The following is a 22,584-nucleotide window of genomic DNA, read 5'->3' on the forward strand; positions in this document are numbered from 1 at the left end:
ACACATACTGTATATAGATATTGGGATGGGAGGTGTAGAAAGCCTTTTTTCAACAAGGGTTGGAGTTCATTATATTAATGGCATTGCACAGGGGCAACCATTCACCGCCGGCAGGTATTCCTATTAATTAGGATGCAGAAATGTGAGGAGCTGCACAGACATTTACATATATTCTTTCTTTCACCCACATTCATTACAAGATAGTCATGTTAATACAATTCTCCAGCCCAGGACTAACCGGGCACGCTGCCCAAATATTCAGGTCATTAACAATTACTGTAGATTCTGGAACAATGATGTCATTTTAATAAACTGCTATTGTCTAGGACTGTATCTGGAACAATGACGATTGTGTTGATGCTCCTCGTGTTTTTAGAGAGTGGTCAGCTAAGCATGGGGGGGCCACAATGCTCTGGATAGCCCCCGCTCTTAAACTACGAGTCTTCTAATGCCACAGTCCTGAGCTGGGCGATCAATACACTCCAAGCTATCAAGACACCTATAGAAGAAAAATCGTTTGGAACCCATAGAGTGAGAATTAAGGCACGGCTTTCGCACCCACCATCATTATAGAACATATGGAAAAAGATTTGTCCTTCACAGGACATGAAATGAATTTTAGGATGGGTGCAGGTCTGAGGCCCTCATCTTTTGGGAGGAGTGTACCTGGTGCTGTTGCCGTTTTCCGTCACTCCCATAGACATCAATGGAGACGATGCAGTGAAGCTAGCGCCATACATGCTATACATGTAGAGGACAGCATTAAACCTTGGAAGTTGGTAAAATAAAGAGTCAGCAGGACAAGTCTCCGGTCTCAGGTATTTTAATTGTAAAACATTAGACTAAGCTCTTTCAGGTTGGATGCACATCTTATACAGCGCACACACGCACACGTCAATCAATCAATGGATACAACCTGCAAAAATGTAAAACTATATACAAAGGCAGACTGCTATATACAATGTAATGCACCCCCACCCCCTCCCTCCCTGACGCAGTGGAGTGCCACCCCTGCATTTTCCCGCTGACCTAAACCGCATGACTTGTCTGACAAGAAAAGGAAAGAAGTAGGTGATTGGTGTTAACTAGAACCAGACCGTTTCCATCCATGTCCCCCACATTGATGCTGTAGAAGCTGTATCCCCCCCAAAACATATGGGGAATGATCATATTACACTCACAAATAAACGCCCTTTGGTAGACGCCGTAGCACACTAGTGGGTGTGAAACTACAATGCTGGGAGTTGTAGTTTCACACCCTCTTGCGTACCAATGCTTTATAGTATCTGCAGTTCACAGTAGAAGCAATACAATACAAAAATAGCGCCACACCAGAGCACAGGTTTTGTCTGGTGTTACAGCTCAGCTCCAATAGGGTGGTGTTGCAATACCAAAAACAACCTGAGAGCAGATGTGGCGCTGTTTTGGGAAGATGAATGCCCAGCGTTCCTAATAACATGCACAGCTAAGTTATGTGATGGCATGTAACACCTTGTACAACATGGCTGCTTCCGCTGTGTGCAGAGCTATACAACACTTATCACAGATGGGACTCGAAATAGTCAACTCTACACCAACTACCAGGCCAATAACAAATTGTTCAGATCTAGCTACACATGTCCGCTAACCAATATGGCTGCCACTACAGTGACATTGGAATGGTCATCCAGCTTTCCAATAATCCTGCCGGGCACCACGCCTAGCTATGCATTAATATGGCACCGTGGCATTGGCCATTATACTCTGATTTCTAAAAGGTCAATGTCACCTAAGTTGCCTTCAGTTGGTAGAGAGAATAATAAATGCTGGGAGCCGGCCACCTCCCTGCTGGGTACACAACCCACGTCATGCACAATGGGACAATGGCGTTGGAGGGAGTGACAATCTGATGCAACACTCGCCAAGCTTAATGCATGGAAAAGTAGTCTGTGTGACTGCAGACTGAGATCTAAGCCAGGCTCTGTGCAGAAAGCAGGAAGTCGCTTACATAGCAATTACTCATTATAATAATAAGATCTTCGTTACTTGTAGGAATAATCTGGCTGGCATGCATTGCTGTGGGATGGGAGAGGAAGAGAATGGTTTCTCACCCGCAGTCTCCCTGACACTGGAGTTCTTGCAAACCAGCATTTAGGAAAAGACAGGGCCCCTTATCCTTTTTGCCTACAGACAAAACTGTAGCATGAGGCCAGCCATACACATTAGATGGCGACGGACGATGCATCTGCTAATCATTCGGCTGTCAGACGACTCTCCCACGCTCATTTGGCCGAGCGCTTCTGTGTTCTCTAAGAAAGCCACAATCTGACATGTCGGCCGGCGGCCCATCTCCAGAACAATGTGATCGGCAGTCCGAAATTGGACATGAGTGATAGACATCTCTCCAGACCATCGGTCCGCCAGCGCTCCCATACACAATAGACCGTCGGCCGAATCTGTTGTTATTGGCCAGCAGTCTAATGTGTATGGGAGCCTTAAGGCTACTCAGCTTTATGCAGGTAATCTTTGCAACACCCCCCTGCAGGAAAACCAACACATAACAGCTGACCCATTTGTCTGTCAGTAAGGCTGTACACTGTTATGGAAGGACTCCCACAACTATACCGGTACTTTATTTGATAGAAGACGGCTAATCAATATACTTGGCCAGATCACAGAATAGTACAGAAGCCACAATCATTTAGTGACCAGAAATCCCTCACATGCAGATTACCAACTTACTCTACAAAATGTCTAGATTTCTAGTGAGCCCTCCCGATTTATTTACCATGCTCGATCCTTGCACTTTTCCCATATTTCCCAGGAGTTTACTAGGTTTGTGTGTAAAGGAGCAGAAATCCCTTCTCCTACGACTTCAGTGTTTGTATGATGCTAATGGCTGCAATGTATACAACTGTAATCAGCCATAGTGTGGTCTATGTATGGATCAGACCCCCAGAGGTAGATAAGGGCCACCAGGACTAGGGTGCGATCGCTGCTCAATACTTAACGAATGGGGCACCAACCCCTGATATATAACTATCACTTATAGCCCTCAATCATTAAAAGCAAACACAGGTCTATGTAAGAATGTACCCCGACCTCTAATCACTTCACAGCTTAGAGCTAGGTAAAATCCGCACAAAAGATGCCTGCTCTGTATTACATCCTGTATTATACTCCAGAGCTGCACTCACTATTCTGCTGGTGGAGTCACTGTGTACATACATTACATTACTGATCCTATACTGATCCTGAGTTACATCCTGTATTATACTCCAGAGCTGCACTCACTATTCTGCTGGTGGAGTCACTGTGTACATACATTACATTACTTATCCTGTACTGATCCTGGGATCAGTACAGGATAAGTAATGTATGTAGAGAGTTGCATCCTGTATTATACTCCAGAGCTGCACTCACTATTCTGCTGGTGCAGTCATTGTGTACATACATTACATTACTTATCCTGTACTGATCCTGAGTTACATCCTGAATTATACTCCAGAGCTGCACTCACTATTCTGCTGGTGGGGTCACTGTGTATTTACATTACATTACTTATCCTGTACTGATCCTGAGTTACATCCTGTATTATACTCCAGAGCTGCACTGTGAGGCTTCAGAGTCAACATTGCTCATTGTCTGCACTGAGCTTCATTACTTTTGTCTTTACACAAGTCACCGTACAGTAATTTGGTTAGTGTGTGCAGCTCTTGTGTATAAATCAGGATGTAACTCAGGATCATTATGAAATAAGTAATGTAATGTATGTACACAGTCACTCCACCAGCAGAATAGTGAGTGCAGCTCTGGAGTATAATACAGGATGTAACTCTATACATACATTACTTATCCTGTACTGATCCTCAGTGACTCCACCAGCAGAACAGTGAGTGCAGCTCTGGACTATAATACAGGATGTAACTCAGGATTAGTACAGGATAAGTAATGTAATGTATGTACACTGTGACTGCACCAGCAGAATAGTGAGTGCAGCTCTAGAGTATAATACAGGTTGTAACTCAAGATCAGTACAAGATCAGTAATGTAATGTATATACACAGTGACTCCACCAGCAGAATAGTGAGTGCAGCTCTAGAGTATAATACAGGTTGTAACTCAGGATCAGTACAAGATCAGTAATGTAATGGATGTACACAGTGACTGCACCAGCAGAAAAGTGAGTGCAGCTCTGGAGTATAATACAGGATATAACTCAGGATCAGTACAGGATAAGTAATATAATGTATGTACACAGTGGTTCCACCAGCAGAATAGTGAGTGCAGCTCTGGAGTATAATACAGGATATAACTCAGGATCAGTACAGGATAAGTAATGTAATGTATGTACACAGTGACTCCACCAGCAGAATAGTGAGTGCAGCTCTGGAGTATAATACAGGAGGTAACTCAGGATCAGTACAGGATAAGTAATGTAATGTATGTACACAGTGACTGCACCAGCAGAATAGTGAGTGCAGCTCTAGAGTATAATACAGGTTGTAACTTAGAATCTTTTTGAGATCAGCAATGTAATGTATGTACACATGGACTTCTAATTTTATATATAAACTGTAAAAATGGACATGCCCTTTAAACTAAATTTTCTTTGTTGAGACTGATGCATACATACACATGAGCTATCCCAAATAGTCAGGTCATACAGAAAATAATATTGGAAAAGAACTAAGCCACAGCAAATATATATCCAATACAATGCTACTATAATTATCACAATATAAAAAAAAAAATAATGATAATATTACAGGGGTCGGATTCATTATAAAGGTTATAAATTAAATTTTATGAGACAGTTCATAGAAGGCTATGGTAAAAATGAGCTTCATAAATATATAGGTCACAGATCACTGTACTGTGGCTTAAATACTCTGTAATCCTGTGGTAAAATGCATAGACTACTACTCCTTCCATAAATTTCCTCTCGAGATCAGTGGGACGATGACTGTAATTATATACTGGACAGTCAAGGGAACATAGGAAGAAAAAGAAAAAAATTATTCTATTTTTTAACCTCGTAGGGCTTTGCTTGGCTAGGGTGAACCCTTGTCCCTTGTAAATCTGTGCCTCATGAGGAACTGGCTCGGTGAAGAAGTGTCCAGGTTTAGTGCTGGTAAGGAAAAAACAAAAAACAACGCTGCAATCACAGACTTGTAATGCAGGAGGTCGCACACGTTCTGGGTATCCCCCCCATTGGTGGGGGTGTTACTTGGGGTCCTCCACTGTGCCTCTACTGAGGTCAGCCATCTTGGGGTATTTCACTTTCTTCTGGTCGAGCTCGTTCTGAGCCCACAGGAGCAGTTTAAGGAGTTTTGCCAGTTTGGGTGTGGACTCGCGGTTCTCGTAGTCTAAGACGGCCTGGTTGACTTCACTCCAAACCTGTAAAGTACATAATACATCTGGGTTACAGCAGGAGAATATGGATTTTGGGGAGCATATACAGAGGTGTGAAAAAGTGTTTGTCCCCTTCCTGATTTCTTATTCTTTTGCATGTTTGTCACACTTAAATGTTTCAGATCACAAAACAAATTTAAATGTTAGACAAAGGTAACACAAAATGCAGTTTTTAAATGAAAGTCTTTATAAGGCTATGTGCCCACGATGCAGAAATGCTCCTGATTTTTCCTGAAAGTTTCTGCATCTCCGCTGGCAGAAAAAAACGCATGCGGATTGTACATGCGGATTGTACATGCGTTTTTCCTGCCAGGGACATGCGGATGTGAAGCGTTCTTCACATGCATTTCCGCATGCGGGTTGACAAGTTTTCTATGGTACCCAGGTCCGGAGGAAAGTCTCCTCTTCTCTAGACCCGGGTACCATCCGCACATTAGAATGCATGGATTCCGCATCTACATATACAGTGATGCATAATCCATGCGTTCTAATGCAAGTCAATGGCGGCGAAAACACAGCGCTTCCGCAAAATAATTGGTAGTGCTGCGTTTTTTTCCGCAATGATAATCCGCAGCAAAAATTTCCGCAGCATGTACACAGCACATGCGGATTATCATTGGGGAACATGGCAGGCCTTCTACCAAGCATTTTTTAAGAGTTTCTGCAGCTGTGGAAATGCTTAAATCCCCTTCGCAACCTTGGGTTTTGTCGTTTTTTGCTCCCCTTGTTCCCAGAGCCATAGAGTCTTTATTTTTTGGACAATATGGCCGTGTGAGGGCTTATTTTTTGCGGGACAAGTTGTACTTTTCAACGCCATTACTAGTTTTACCATATCTTGTACGGGAAAACGGGAAAAAAATTTCAAGTGCGGTAAAATTGCAAAAAAAGTGCAATACCACAGATGTTTTTTATTTATTTTTTTTACCACGTTCACTGTTTGCTAAACCTGACCTGCCATTCTTATTCTCCAGGTCATTACGAGTTCGTAGACACCAAACATGTATAGGTTATTTTATATTTAAGTGGTGAAAAAAAATTCCAAAATTTGGTAAAAAAAAAAAAAAAACTAAAAAAAAAAATAGCGCCATTTTCCGAGACCTGTAGCCTCTCCATTTTTCGTGATCTGGGGCTAAGTGAGGGCTTATTTTTTGCGCGCTGGGCTGACGTTTTTATTGATAACATTTTGGGGTAGATCCGATGTTTTGATCGCCCGTTATTGCATTTTATTGCAATTTTGCGGCGACCAAAAAACGTAATTCTGGCGTTTAGAATTTTTTCTCGTTACACCGTTTACCGATCGGATTAATTCTTTCTTTATATTGATAGATGGGGCGATTCTGAACGCGGCGATACCAAATATGTGTATGTGGTTTTTTTTTTTTTATATATATTTTATTTTGAATGGGGCGAAAGGGGGGTGATTTAAACTTTTATATTTTTTTAAAAACATTTTTTTTTCACTTACTGCATGCTTCAATAGTCTCCATAGGAGACTAGAAGCAGCAGTTGTCTGATCGTCTCTGCTACATACAGGGGATCAGCAGATCCCCTGCATATAGCAGAAATGGTCCTGTGCTATGAGCGCCGACCACTAGGTGGCGCTCATAGCGACGAGATCATGACAACCACAGGCGTCTCCTGCAGACCCTGGGTTGTCATGCATGCCCATCGGTGACCCGCGATCACGTGACAGGGTCGCCGGTGGGCGGGGCTTATGACGCGCAACCCGGAAGCGCGCGTTAAATGCCGCTGTCGGAGATTGACAGCGGCATTTAACATGTTAACAGCCGCGGGTGGATCGCGATTCCACCCGCGGCTGTTGCGGGCACATGTCAGCTGTAAGAATCAGCTGACGTGTGCTCGGTTCAGTGAGGGCTCAGCGCAGCAGCCCTCACTGAACCGGGGGTACGCAAATGTGCGTACTAATACGGCAAGGGTTGGAAAGGGGTTAAAAAATGCATCGTGGGCACACAGCCTTATTTAGGGAAAAAGAAAAACAAACCTACAGGGTCCTGTGTGAAAAAGTGATTGCCCCCCCCCATCAATAACTGACCCAATACACAGGTTCTCTTTAGGGTTATCAAAGGCCACCTACTACATGAGCCCTCCCAACCACTGACTAAAAGGGATTGTACATATTTAGAAAAACATGGCTGCTTTCTTTAAAAACAGCGCCACACTGGTCCACAGGTTCAGTGTGGTATTGCAGCTTAGTTTCACTCATGTCAATGAAGTAGCAATACCAAATAATACCAGTGGACAGACCTGGAGCTCTTTTAGGAAAACATGGCTACTTTCTTCCTAACTACATACAGCACCCTCTACCTACAGGACAGTATGCCGCTACAGTTTATGATTTCACCATTCATGAAAAGTCCTAAATCCTGTCCTGCCCAATATGTGGCTTGGAAAGAGTACCTTCTGCCGCTGCATCATGTTCAGCAAATCACCGAATGGAGATTCCTCTGGGTTGTCGAAGGCTAATAGCGCCAGCGTCCGCTCCATCTCAGTCAAGCACTCTCTGCTCTCCTCCCCCTGCTCGGCCAACTGTGTCTGGGCGAACTCAAGGGCGGCTTCTGTCTCCCGCTGCCTGATCAGCTCTATCAGATGTTGTTGCTGAAGAATCAAAGGAAGAACGGATGACTTCTGCTCTGAAATACTTACCGTAATAAGAATTTTTATAGCGCCAACTACTTTTTCAATATCCATCGCTCTCATATCAAGAGGCAAAGATAAGGGGAGCAGTTTGGTAGGATACTAAAGACCCCCATACACATTAGATAGAAGTCAGCCAAACCCTCCAGTTACGTTGGGACCGGCTGACCACCTGATGTGTATGGGCCACCCGACTCTCCCACAACAGATGATGCTGGGGAAAAGAAGCCTCTGTCAGGAGTCTAGAAGGGTCTTTCTCCCCTCTACCCATTGATAACACACAAAGACTCAGCTGTAGTGGTCCCTGGATGTGAAGGGAGCACTCTTATAACCCAGGACATATTTTCCTTAAAAAAAAGATAGCATCTCCTCAACGGCAAAAAAAAAAATAATGTGGGATTTACCATTACCCTTCAAAACTGTGGACAGAGACAGAAAATCTCAAAATCCAACCCCAGAGGAAAACTTTACATTTTCACAATCCTAAACAGATCCCCAAACCCCAGCTGACACACCCCTTTGTATATGACATGTGGGGAACAGGATGCCAGGGTTAAGTAGTCACCCTGTGAGTTTTGTATGGCGCGATGCTCTAACCCTGTGCTGCCCCTGGTCTGACCTGTAGGTGAAAATACAGGTAACGGTGTGTGTCCAATAACTCAGGATGAAGGGAGTTGATCAGGGCGATGGCTTCCTGTATCTGTCCTTTAAGAATCATCTCCCGAATCTTAATCCTTTCATCCAGGCTCTCCAGGTCCACACTAGGCTCAATACCAGACTCCATCCGGAACTTCTCTGCTGCTTCCTTGAAACCCTCTGTGGAAAAAAAAAAGGGAGCGAACCCAAATAAGATAACAGGATTTACACATCTTCCATTCATCTTAATAATAAACCTATGTTCTGTGAGCTCCCCCTAGTGGTGACTGTGGCAGGAAAAATGTTATAATTAAAAGGTGATGTCTAATCTCATTGCCTTTTACAGAAAGATGGTTGGTGGCTGATGCACAATGCTGCTAGGCAATCATTTCCCCGGCAGTGGTCACTACTGGAGAAGCTCAGTATTACACGATAATCGTTCATAGGTACAGACTGGAATAGATTACTGCGCCCAGTGATCTAAAGATTCATCTGAAGAAGCAGAACTTTGACATATAGAAAGATATATTACATTTTTGGTGAATATATAAAAAAAATGGCTTTATAGACAGTTGATATATTGAATAGTTGTGAATTATTAATAAAAAATAATTAATGTGTGTAGTAATGATCATAAATGACATTCAGCAATATGCAATAAATCTTTTTGGCTGTTGCAGGTATCTAGCAGTGTATGGCCCTTTAATGAGTAGCATCCTTATAGAAGACAGTATCAGAAACACCATTGAGATCAAGGCCACAATAACCTGTATGTCTGGCCTTAGTCACTATGAATCCAGCAGAACAGGAAAGTCTGCTAATCTGGCATCAAACAAAAACAGTTCTAGACTACCTGAAAATTACTTCCCAGATGTGACCTGTTAGATAATCTAAAGAATCTGATAATCCAGCATGTCTGTGTTATACGGCCTATGTGATGACCCATATTGGTCCCAAACATCTTATGTGATGTTAAATAGTACAAAAAGACAATAAGGGAATCCTAAATTGGTTTCCACTACTTTAAAACATTGTGTATGGGCCCAGTGTGGGGAATTAAAAATAACAAACTGGTACTCGCTTCCAGAACCGGCATCGCTCCTCTACACTGGCTTCTGTGTATCCCACCAGTCTCCTGGCATAAACAATGTTACATAGTGGCTGTAGCCAATCAATGGATGCTGATGGACTGTGGCCTTCAAATCCTGTCTGAATAAGGAAGTCCCTACCCTGGGCCCATAGACAATAAGTTTTATATGAGACACCCGGGGTGCTGAGGTAAGAAAAGACTGCTCACACTGCTGCCCACCCTGCGTATCTGATCTACTACTGGAGATACCAGGGATCCTGAGGTAAGAAGAGGCTGCTTACAATACTAACCTCCCTATCTAACTGATCTAATACTGAAGACACCAGGGATGCTGAGGTAAGAAGAGGCTGCTCACACTGCTGTCCACCCCATCTGATCTAATACTGGATACACCAGGGGTGCTGAGGTAAAAAAAAGGCCACTCACACTCCTGTTCACCCTGTCTATCTGATCTACTACTGGAGTTTCAAGGGGTGCTGAGGTAAGAAGAGGCTGCGTACACTGCTGTCCACCTGATCTAATACTGGATACACCAGGGGAGCTGAGGTAAAAAGAGGCCACTCTCACTACTGTGCACCCTGTCTATCTGATCTAATACTGGAGATACCAGGGGTTCTGAGGTAAGAAGAGGCTGTCCACACTGATGTCCACCCTGTCATTCTGAATGACAGTACAAGGCACAGGTTATCTCCACGTCCCAGCAGAGAAGCTTCCTACAACACATGCTCACAGACAACTGCCAAGCATTCAAAGATAAGTGTTTGTCATTGTAACAAGGTGGTGGGAATTTTTATTCTACACTGATTAACTCCCCAGACAAAACAATTGTGATTTGCTAATTAAAAGTATTTAGGAACTTATTTATAATGACATTTCATTTGGTTAACTCATTTTTTATATTCCCGAAGAAACCCTTTAAGACTTCCTCATAATACAGTGCCATAAAGGCTATCGTCCTAGTGGACCATGTATTACACGGTTGGCCAGATGTGGCCCTGTCAGATAACAGCTGATCACCAGAGGTTAAAGATTCCCTCTTTAAGTGGTAGTTGTCCACATTAAACAACCTCTTTAACTCCCGAAGGTTGTAAGCTTTAGACAAAGGGCAAAGTTGCCACTGTATCTGCCAAATTTATTTAATGTCTTTTTTTTTTACATCTTACTACTTTTGCACAGTAAAAAAAAACATTCATTTTTCTTAGCGTCTAAAAACCTCCCTGTACTGCCAGTATCAACAGCTGCACTAATATAAACCGCGGACATTAGGATTATTGACCCTTTACTAGCGCACAGTTAGCACTGACCGGTTACCAGGTAGTTCATGATCAGTCGGTTCATATCTGCTCTCTGGATGTGCAAGTTGTTCAGTTTTTCCATCCATTCATCCTTGGTGATCTCCTCGGGTTTCTCCGCATAGCTCATGATTGCTGTGAAAGACACAAAATATATAATTAAAGAGGTATACTCATTTTTTGAATTTGGCATAGCTAGTTAGACAACATGAAAATAAGTTTGCAATTGACTAGCTTTTTCTATATGCTGTGATTCTCCTGCTATGAGAGCTATTGTCTTTTATTGTTTATAGCTGGTTGTCAAGTAGACAGACCCTCAGAGGCAGTCTGAACATGTGCAGTAGCTACAGTCCAAGCTGAGGAGTTAACTCTTGATTTCCCCACCATCTCTCTATAGTACATTAATTTCAACAGAGCATGAAAGGTCCATTTACACTGCACGATTATCACGAACGAGCATTCCTAAGAACGCTTGTTCCACAATAATCTTGCATTCTAAATTGACTGATGCTCGGCAGGCGAATGAACAAAATGCTTGTTTAATGGATTTAACATTTGCAAAAAAGATCACTTTCAGCAGCACATTGTCTTGTGTAAACAGGACCTGTGCTGCCGAGAACAATGGCAGCCTATGCGCACTGAACAATCTATTACAGAGCGCTCAGTGCACATCTGATGCCAGGTCGGCCTATGTAAACAAGCTATTAAACGACCCCCCCCATCAGCAAGCAAGTAGCTGATCTGAAGTGGCTTAGTGACCAATGACACAAGATGTGAACAAACCTTTAAACAGCTGTCACTTTCTGCTGCCAGTCAGCTCCTGATCTGGAGCTGCTTTTATCAGTCCTGCAAAATCATAGTTTAACCACTGCTCATCTTTCCCAAGAGCTGCTGAGCTCTGGGGTTGTTCAAAGACACTATTATCTCTATAAGTAAATGTAGAGATTACAGTGTACAGTCATGGCCAAAAGTTTTGAGAATGACACCAAAATTATATTTTCACATGATCTGCTGGCCTCTGGTTTTTATTAGTGTTTGTCTGATGTTTATATCACATACAGAAATATAATTGCAATCATATTATGAGTACCAATAGGTTATATTGACAGTTAGAATGAGTTAATGCAGCAAGTCAATATTTGCAGTGTTGCCCCTTCTTCTTCAAGACCTCTGTAATTCTCCCTGGCATGCTCTCAATCAACTTTTGGACCAAATCCTGACTGATAGCAGTCCATTCTTGCTTAATCAATGCTTGCATTTTGCCAGAATTTGTTGGTTTTTGTTTGTCCACCCGTCTCTTGATGATTGACCACAAGTTCTCAATGGGATTAAGATCTGGGGAGTTTCCAGGCCATGGACCCAAAATCTCTATGTTTTGTTCCATGAGCCATTTAGTTATCACCTTTGCTTTATGGCAAGGTGCTCCATCATGCTGGAAAAGGCATTGTTGGGCGCCAAACTGCTCTTGGACGGTTGGGAGAAGTTGCTCTTGGAGGACATTCTGGTACCATTCTTCATTTATGGCTGTGTTTTTAGGCAAGACTGTGAGTGAGCCGATTCCCTTGGCTGAGAAGCAACCCCACACATGAATGGTTTCAGGATGCTTTACAGTTGGCATGAGACATGACTGGTGGTAGCGCTCACCTCTTCTTCTCCGAATAAGCTGTTTTCCAGATGTCCCAAACAATCGAAAAGGGGATTCATCAGAGAAAATGACTTTGCCCCAGTCCTCAGCAGTCCACTCCCTGTACCTTTTGCAGAATATCAGTCAGTCCCTGATGTTTTTCTGGAGAGAAGTGGCTTCTTTGCTGCCCTCCGTGAAACCAGCCCTTGCTCAAAGAGTCTCCGCCTCACAGTGCGTGCAGAAGCACTCACACCAGCCTGCTGCCATTCCTGAGCAAGCTCGGCACTGCTGGTAGTCCGATCCCGCAGCTGAAACAGTTTTAAGATACGGTCCTGGCGCTTGCTGGTCTTTCTTGGGCGCCCTGGAGCCTTTTTGACAACAATGGAAGCTCTCTCCTTGAAGTTCTTGATGATGCGATAGATTGTTGACTGAAGTGCAATCTTTGTAGCTGCGATACTCTTCCATGGTTAACTGAAGAGAAACAATGATACCAAGAACCAGCCTCCTTTTAAAGTGTCCAGTGATGTCATTCTTACTTAATCATGACTGATTGATCACCAGCCCTGTCCTCATCAACACCCACACCTGTGTTAATGGATCAATCACTAAAACGATGTTAGCTGCTCCTTTTAAGGCAGGACTGCAATGATGTTGAAATGTGTTTTGGGGGTTAAAGTTCATTTTCTGGGCAAATATTGACTTTGCAAGTACAGTAATTGCTGTTAAGCTGATCACTCTTTGACATTCAGGAGTATATGCAAATTGCCATTACAAAAAATGAAGCAGTAAACTTTGGAAAAATTACTATTTGTCTCATTCTCAATACTTTTGGCCATGACTGTAGACTTTAAACTCTCCATGCACTTTAGATAGCTGCCATAGTTCAGCTAACCGTTATCTCGCCCAACTGTCCCATACACATTAGCTTCTGTGATCTCTATGAGAGACCTTCTATCAGACATCTCTGGCGGCGGCTTTTCTCTCAGAGTACAAAAGGATCAACAGTCCGAAATTGGACACACTAGATCCTTATTTTCCCTGACAATCATCTGTGAGGGGACACCACACACTTTAGACTGTTAGCTGAATCTGCCAATATTGGTGGGCTTGGCTGACATTAGTTTCAGGTGTATGGAGGCCTTTAGAACAAACACAATGACGAAAACCCGAATATGTCAAAAAAGCACATTTAGTTCTGCAGGACAATGCTGCTCAACCAGAACTGTCACTCAAGTGGGAGCGCCTACCCCCCTAGCAACAAGGAAGTGCGGGGGCTGTGATTGTGTATAGTTCTGAAGACGTATGTTGACACAAAGCCTTAACCCCTTAACAATCTTGGGATTTTTCGTTTTTGCGTTTTCATTTTTTGCTCCCCTTCTTCCTAGAGCCATAAGCTTTCCATTTTTCTGTCAATATGGCCATGTGAGGGCTTATTTTTTGCAGGACAAGTTGTACTTTTAAACGCCATCACTGTTTTTACCATATCGTGTACTGCAATTCCCCAGTTGTTTTTTTTTTTGTTTGTTTTTTTTACCACGTTCACTGAATGCTAAAACTGACCTGCCATTATTATTCTCCAGGTCATTACGAGTCACCAAACATGTATAGGTTCTTTTTTATTTAAGTGGTAAAAAAAAAACTGGCGCCATTTTCCGAGACCCGTGGCTAGGTGATGGCTTATTTTTCGTGCATCGAGCTGACCTTTTTATCAATACCATTTTGGGGTAGATCCAATGTTTTGATCATTATTGCAATGTTGCGACGACCCAAAAAAACGAAATTCTGGAGTTTAGAATTTTTTTCACGTTACGCCATTTACCGATCGGCTTAATTCTTTTTTTATATTGATAGATCGGGCGATTCTGAAAGCGGCGATACCAAATATGTGTATGTGGGTTGTTGTTTTTTTATATTTTGAATGGGGTGAAAGGGGGGTGATTTAAACTATATTTTTTCTAATTTGTTTTTCTATTTTTCAAAACATTTTTTTTTTACACTTTCTGCTTGCTTCAATAGTCTCCATAGGAAACTAGAAGCAGCAGTTGTCAGACTGAATCTGCTGCATACAGGCGAAGAGCAGATCGCCTGTATACAGCAGATGTGCTCACTTGCTATGAGCGCCGACCACTGGGAGACGCTCATAGCAATCGAGACATGACAACCACAGAGGTCTGCTGCAGACCCCGGGTTGTCATGCCCACCCATCAGTGACCCACGATCATGTGACGGGGGTCACTGATGGGCGGGCATAATGCAGCACTTCCGGCGTGGTGATGTTAAATGCCGCTGTCAGAGATTGACAGCGGCATTTAACTGGCTAACAGCCGCGGGTGGATTGCGATTCCACCCGCGGCTGTTGTGCACACATGTCAGCTGTATAAATCAGCTGACATGTGCCCAGTTCAGTGCGGGCTCAGCGCCGATACTAATACGCCCCAGGCCAGAAAGAAGTTAAAGAAAACATTTTAATGATCACTTTTTAAAAAAAAAAATGTATTACAAAACATCATGTTGCATGAAAACAGCGCTACAGCAGGGCTGTGCAGTAGGAGTCGGAGCCATTTTGGTGGAGTCGGTATAAAATGGACCGACTCCGACTCCTAAAATATATAATAAATTGGGTACAGTAATTCAATGCAGTTTGTGGGGAATATTTTTCATAAGAATTTGGGAAAGTTATGAAATGTCCTAGAAATGTCTGTGCTATTCCTGATCTAAGGGTCTAGACTTTTAGCTGAGATTAATCTGTGCTATAGTAAATTTATCACTTAAACATGAGCCATGTATGAGGGAGTCGGAGTCTGAGTTGGAGTCGGCGTCGTGGAAATTGAGGAGTCGAAGTTGGAGGTTTGGCTTACCGACTCCACAACCCAGCGCTACAGGCCGGAGAATGGGTCTTGCAATCAGGAATGTAATTGCTAATGGCCTCCATGAATCTGACTTGTTGAACTTCAACGGCCGATCCTTCTGTTCGGTGGAGAGATAATCTGCTTGTAGCGGCTCTCTCAGCTGAGCGTTCCTGTGTACGGTGGGGACACGGGGGAGATAGCTGTTGACCAAATGATGGTTCAGCTGTCAGCTATCTAATGTGTGTGGCCAGCTTAAAGTGACAGTCTGGGACCTTACAGCTGATGAACTATCGATAGGAGAAGTCATCAATATGACATTGGTGGGAGTTAGACAGCGCCATGATCAGCTGAATGGGGTTGGACAAACTCTCCAAATGCTGCTCGTTTCCTGTCACATCCGTAAATGGACGAAACCTCTGAGACAAAGTGTCCAATGTGGGCGTAACATCCTGCAGTAGAAATTGGAAGACAAACCCATGACATGGGGGGAGCAATCTCACAGTGGTCTGGTCCATACGTAGGCCAGATAGGGACAGGCAACACAAGGCAGTGCAGGAGCTGGTCACCTGGGAAGTATATAGAATTTGCCAATTTTTTCAGGTCTGGCCCATTGAGCTATAAAACAATAATGGAAATTTGTGATATGATACAATGGCCTGCCATTTACTGGAAAAACGGAGAGACCCAGCACGAAACAGATCTGATGCAATCAAATCAGGTTTTCCCTTAGAAATGTCATGATCAGTATTGATTGCAAAATTCAAAGGCAAAAAATCTGAGATCTAAATGTTTCTAAAACCACTGCTGTTAGGCTATGTTCACACACAATTGGATTTTGAAGCTAAAAAAAAAAAAACATCCAAAATTAAAAAAAAAAGCCTTTGAAGAGTATTTTTCTGGTTCTATTGCTTTAATGGTATTATTTTTAACTTTTCTTTTTAAGCAGAAATGCCTAAAGAATTGTAATTTTTTTCCGCACTGAAAAATGAAATGTGGAGAAAACAGCACTATGCATTATAGGCGTGTTGACCACAATGCCCGGGTGCCCAGCTACCCGCCACTTATGATGCCACTCCAGGATTATGAGTGCTAAAAACTTGTCAGCTAAGAACACAATCCAGGAGGTCACTGACCTGTATGGCATACAGCAGTTTACTATGGAGATCAATGACCTCCTGGACACTAAGGCTATATGCACACACAGTAAAAAGAATTTGGTGGAGACACCATCCTAAAATCCACAATGTGTGGATTCCGCACATGTTGATTATATTGCAGATATGGGTGCGGAATTTAGTTGTATGTTTTACGCTTTTGTAATGAATGAAATCTGGGATATTTTCGTGCTGATTTTGTGATGTACGCAATGTGTGAATCTACTCTTAGGATGAATTCACACTGGACAGATTTGTTTTCTGTGACTGTCTCAGTGTAGACATATAACTATTCACAGACATGGAAAAGATCTACTGCATGTGAACATTGCCTAAATATCTATCTGCCACCGCAAAAGTACCAACCCCTGCTGGAAACTGGGAGGAACGGACCTCTAAATCATATTAAAGACTGAATGAATTGTCTGTGTGATAACTGAAGGTTGAGTATCCGATCGCTGGGACCACTACCGAGCCCGAGAACAGAGCTATGAAATGTCCCCATCCGAATGGAGTGGCGGCTGAACATGTGCACCTATGCTGTACTCTACCATCTCTAGTGGTCCCATAAAGAATTAATGGAGCATATGTGCACATTCAGATAAGGCATTTCAGACCTCTGTTCTCGGGATCGGTAGGGGTCCCAGCAATCTGACACCCAACAATTCTCAAGTTATCACCAGAGTTGTGAATAACCCCTTTAAAGGGAACCTGTCATGTAAAATAATGCCATTAACATGAAGAGAACCTGGGGCTTATCTGCAAGATAACAGCCTTCTGACACTGTGTGGCTGCTGCACTGAGAGCCCTGCTGCCAGGAGGAAATTAACTGCCTCGCTCTTTCAGTAACAGGGGTGGTCCGGAGACTGTTTCATTCACCACTCTGTGTATAAAGTGTGGCGGCTGTAACCACGCCCTGGCTCTGACTGACAGCCGACCCTAAGGGCTCTTTCACAAGTCAGTGTCTCCGGTACGAGTGGTGACAGTTTCCACATGTACCGGAGACACTTAGACACGCATCTTAGTGTCTTTTCATGGACTGTGCGCTCCACGCGGAGACAAGTCCGTCTTTTTGCAGATACACGTTTCGCAAAACGTACCACTTGGATGACATCCGTGTGTCATCCGTTTAACACGTACCGGCGCCAGGGAATCAGCGCTACACTTGGCGCTGTTCCCAAGTGCCGGGTGCTGAACGCTGCCCTCATCATAGTTCCCTGCCAGTGCTGTGATCAGCACCAGCAGGGACAATGATGAGGGCAGTAGTGGTAGTCTGCTCCTGCAGTGTCCACCTGTGTAAAAATAAGAATAAAATAATAAAATCCATGTACTCACCTCTCCTAGGTATCCCCTGCTGTAATCCATGCGACCGCTGCTGCAGGGGAGCCGGGGAGAATGAGCCGAAGCTGCAGGTCAGTGAGTGACAGGACACAGCTCCGGAGCGGCTCATTCTCCCGGACTCCTCGGCAGCAGCGGTTGCATGGATTACAGCGGGGGACACCTAGGAGAGGTGAGTACATGGATTTTATTATTTATGTATTATTTTATTCTTATTTTTACAGTTGAACACTGAGGGAGCAGACTACCACTACCCTCATCATGGTCCCTGCTGGTGCGGATCACAAAGCCAGCAGGAAACCATGATGAGGGCAGTGTTCAGCACCGGCACTTGGGAACAGCGATAACTGTAGCTCTGATTCCCAGGCGCCGTCCGTGGGATCCTGATGCGGCACATGGCTGCCACACGTGTGACACACGGGACACATATCTCCGGTACCGGATATATGCGGACATGTGAAACCGGCCTAATGCTGATCCAGCTGTCAGTCAGTGCCGGGGCGCAGTTATAGCTGATGTGCTCTATGCATAGAGCAGTGGCTGAAACCATACCGGCACCATCCACATGACTGAAAGGGCAAGCCTGCTGTGGAGAATAAAGTTAATATCCTCCCTGCAGTGAGGCCCTCAGTGCCGGCACCACATGGTGTCAGAACGCTCTTAACCTAAAGATTAACCCCATATCTGCAGGTTAATCGTGTTATTTTACATGACATGTACCCTTTAAGGCTTATTTACTGTATAATTAAAACTGCCTGCCACTTCATAATAAGATTGTTTATTCAATTTCTCTACGTTTATAAACCTACAAAATGAGGTATCACACTTTTAAATAATAAAATATTTTATTAGATCATTCTTAAAAACAAAAATAAAGAGACCTGATCACCAAAAGTAGAAACTTAAATAGTTCCCCAAAAGACCATACCGTACACCAACATACGTTTCGCTTGCTGCTTTCCTCTTGATAAAGAGGTAGGCAAAATGTACATTGGGGTGTGTACATTTCTGTGGTCTTTTGGGTAACCTTTTAAGTGTCTACTTTTGGTGATCAGGTCTCTGCTATGATGGCTTTCGGTAAATATTTCTACATTTAAATCTTAGACAGGATTTATAGCTTATCTCATATTGACACATAATATGTACCTAGTAACTGTTGCAATTAGCGATTCACATTTGATCCTTTTTTATTAGATGTATATATCCCAACCCATCGATGTCCATTTTCTTGCTTTGCATTTCTGATTTTATAACACTATATTATATTTATGTTTGTTTTTAAGAATGAATAAAAATATTGTATATTAAGACTGTGACCTTATTTTGTAGGTTTATCTCTATTGTGCATGCTTTATTACTTGATTCTCTGTAAATAGGTTATCTAATTTCCCAATGCTTCCAAAAGATGGTTGCGGAGTGTGAATGAGACCATTGTTGGTCACAACTGTGCAGATCTAACACTTCTTACAGAGTAGCAGCCATACTGATACATTGTAACAGACTGTCAGCACAGGAGAGAAAGGTCTGCTGATGTGCACACCAGGTACAATGGTAGCAAACCCTCAGCTGTGAGAACTGTCACATTGCCAAGCCCCCTCAGGATATGTTGCTATGGATACGTGACATGGCGGACAATGCGTCCTCACGGTGGTCAGAAATCAATGCATAGTGATAAATAAACGTGTAACACAACGTCTTACAATTATTTCCCCCACGGTAAACAGCAGAGATGGAGAATCTGCTGCCGCCACACAGTTATATGGCATGGCGGACATATTCTCCGGTCTCCAGCAGGTTTTCTTCTCCATAGACCCCCAGATTTCCAGCACAGCAGCCATTATTATGCATTATCAATGTGTCTACAGAGCAGGACACAGACTTGTGAAGATGGAAGAGACAGAGACATGGAAATACACAGAGAAAGACGGGGCTGCATCACCAGAGAGTATGGACGAGACCCCCGGATGTAAACAGCCCACAGACCGCCCGAGGACCGGGTCAGGAAGGAGCTACCTGGGCCCGACTCTCATACAATGACCGGAAGTAGGCACCGGACAGCAGCACCATGGAATGAAATCAGTCCTCCACCAGCCCCCGGTAAACAGACGCTTACCGAACTTCCGGCGCTGACGTCAGAGAAGCACCGAGTTCTCAGCGCGTATCACGTGACCCGGCAGCAACGCGAGGTTTAGTCATGTGATTGAGAAGTTGTGGTTAGCACATGCGCAGTGCATTCCAGCTAGTTTTTTTTTATTGGTTGCTATAAGCAACTGATAAAAGTCCTGCACCTATGTGGCAGTAACTCCTGGCCGAGTCACCCCCTTCTAATAAAGGATGTTATGCACTGGTTGTCATGGGGGTTCCCTAAAAATAAAATCAGGCACACAGTGACCTGCAGTGATTTATATCCCTCCATCCATCCATCACTGTCATTATGGGAGAACTCATACAGTAACATTATACCGCAAAGCACTCACCAGTGTGACCTATAGGGGGATGATTGCAAGTGGTTGGAAAAAACTATTGCAACATTTAAAAGTTGGGTCACAGTCACACGTTCAGTATTTGGTGAGTTTTTTACCTCAGTATTTGTAAGCCAAAACCAGGAGTGGAACAATCAGAGGAAAAGTATAATAGAAACACGTCACCACTTCTGTATTTATCACCCACTCCTGGTTTTGGCTACAAATACTGAGGTAAAAAACTCAACAAATACTGATCATGTGAACATGGCTATAGGATAGGAAGGGTGCAAAATCTCCAACAGAGCCCCCAACTAATCATAGATCTAAAATAGTAAGTCTTTTTCTGTGGTGTAAAGATATCTTTTTGACCCCCTAGTCTCCAAGACTCAGGTGGGATTGCAACTCCTGCACCTATAGTTACACCCCTGCTGTCACTCTTTTGGCCCAAGAGTCCCTGGAAATCCGGGACAGTTGACAATCATGGACTTTACCGTATAGCACAAGTCTTAGGTCACAACCAATCAAAATGCTACACCTGTTTGATCAAACTATAATAAACCTGATATATAATATATATAATTGATTTAACCAGTGAAAATAAGTTATCACGGCCTGTCCTTAGGAGAGGTGATAACGTATCGATTGGTGGGTGTCCATCCACTGGAACGCACACCGATCAGTTAGTGATCATCTATCCCGCAACTCAGTGATGACTTGTTTCCACTTGACAACCCCAATACCACTTAGTAATGAACATCCCCAAAAAATGCTCAAGTACACCATTGAACATAAGATAGGACACACAAGTGCTCAGCTTACTCCCCAGTCGTCTTCCCCTATTGGGATCCTATTGGGTGAAACTAAACCCTCATCATCATGATAGTTGGGGGTTCCAGTGTTTGGACCCACAAAAATCAAACATTAAAGTGACCTTCCACACTGGCATTGAAAAGTGACTATATATTTGTTATGTATATTCACCCTTGCTGATGCCTTCCATTTATTTCCTGCCTTTTCCGTTAAGACTGGTATTACAGTCTTCCAGTATTGAAGATGTCCACCACAATGGGAAACACATCTGAACAGCAAAGGAGACACAGGGGAAGATGTGGATCAGATTTGTCACCCCACTCCCCATGCCATTATGCCAGTCACTTATGTGCAGAAGGACACTCTGTAGGAAGATTGACCTTGTGAAAGCCTATATGGATACATCAGGGTCTTCTCTGCCATTATCTTGATTGTTTCAAGCCATTGGGTTGCTGGTCTTCCTCTTTCCCTTGTTCCTTCTATTCTTCCGACCATGATGTCCTTCTCCAGTGATTGCTCTCTTCATATGATGTGTCCAAAGTAGACAACTCATAGCTTGCTGATCCTAGCTTTGAGTGACATGTCTGGCTTGATTTGTTCCAAAATGTATTTGTTCGTTCTTCTTGCCATCCATGGTATTGATAACATCCTGCACCATATTCCGAAGGCATCGATTCTTATTCTGCTTTGTTTCTTTATCGTCCAGGCTTGGCATCCATATGTTACTACAGTAAAGACCAGACTATGTACGAGCCGTGTCTTTGTCGCCAGTGAAATGTTCCTTGATTTGAAGACCTTGTCTTCATAGTTGATTTGCCTTACAGGTTCTCTTATTCACAAAATGGCTGCTGGTGGAGAAACATATGACCAGACCTGTTCATCAGCCTCCTCCACTTGAAAATCAGCCTTCCTATTTGCAGAGTTTTCCAACTGGAAGATACAGATGGACAGGTCACATGCGCGTCCACCAACAGCCATTTTGGGGACAGGAGTGCTGTGCGTGTGTTAGGAAGTCAAGCGTGGGTGACACTTCACAAAGAAGGAAAACCTGTAATACATATATATTAGTAAGTGTCACAAAATCATGTCCCCAACACATTTGTTATTATACCGATAGAGTGGACAATCCCTTTAAGGGCAACGACCTGCTGCCATCTGAGTGAGGTTTGTCTAGGATCAGATCAAGTCAGGAGAATGGAGGAAAACCTTTCTGCATTGTAATAATATGACTGCATGGACAATTATTATTATTATTATTATTTATTATTATAGCGCCT

General features: G+C 43.3%; 1 protein-coding gene across 3 annotated transcripts; it reads right to left on the minus strand.

Annotated features, from left to right (window-relative positions):
• Nucleotides 1-807: 807 nt before the first annotated feature.
• Nucleotides 808-20,257, minus strand: GID8 (GID complex subunit 8 homolog). Of its 3 annotated transcripts, none has more exons than XM_073682950.1 (5): nucleotides 20,146-20,257; nucleotides 11,080-11,202; nucleotides 8,669-8,865; nucleotides 7,813-8,010; nucleotides 808-5,379 (listed from the first exon to the last, which is right to left on the minus strand). In XM_073682950.1, exons 2-5 carry the CDS (start codon nucleotides 11,195-11,197, stop codon nucleotides 5,206-5,208), a joined length of 687 nt encoding a protein of 228 aa, XP_073539051.1. In that variant the 5' UTR covers nucleotides 11,198-11,202; nucleotides 20,146-20,257; the 3' UTR covers nucleotides 808-5,205. The 3 variants fall into 3 exon arrangements, with proteins under 3 accessions (XP_073539051.1, XP_073539052.1, XP_073539053.1); XM_073682951.1 differs by having other exon boundaries at nucleotides 20,046-20,185; XM_073682952.1 differs by lacking the exon at nucleotides 20,146-20,257 and adding an exon at nucleotides 19,972-20,104.
• Nucleotides 20,258-22,584: the final 2,327 nt, after the last annotated feature.

This window comes from Phyllobates terribilis, unplaced genomic scaffold (genome assembly GCF_046119375.1).
Source record: "Phyllobates terribilis strain yellow unplaced genomic scaffold, ASM4611937v1 Scaffold_5__5_contigs__length_657084704, whole genome shotgun sequence".
Classification (NCBI taxonomy): domain Eukaryota; kingdom Metazoa; phylum Chordata; class Amphibia; order Anura; family Dendrobatidae; genus Phyllobates; species Phyllobates terribilis.

Bases quoted from the DNA above. Each gene is read 5' to 3' on its own strand.
- GID8 (XM_073682950.1), bottom strand. From the start codon at position 11,197: ATGAGCTATGCGGAGAAACCCGAGGAGATCACCAAGGATGAATGGATG. The intron at 8,866-11,079 runs GTCAGTGCTAAC...TTTTTTCCACAG, and splicing joins CATGAACTACCTGGTAACCG to AGGGTTTCAAGGAAGCAGCA. The intron at 8,011-8,668 runs GTCAGACCAGGG...TTGATTCTTCAG, and splicing joins ACCTGTATTTTCACCTACAG to CAACAACATCTGATAGAGCT.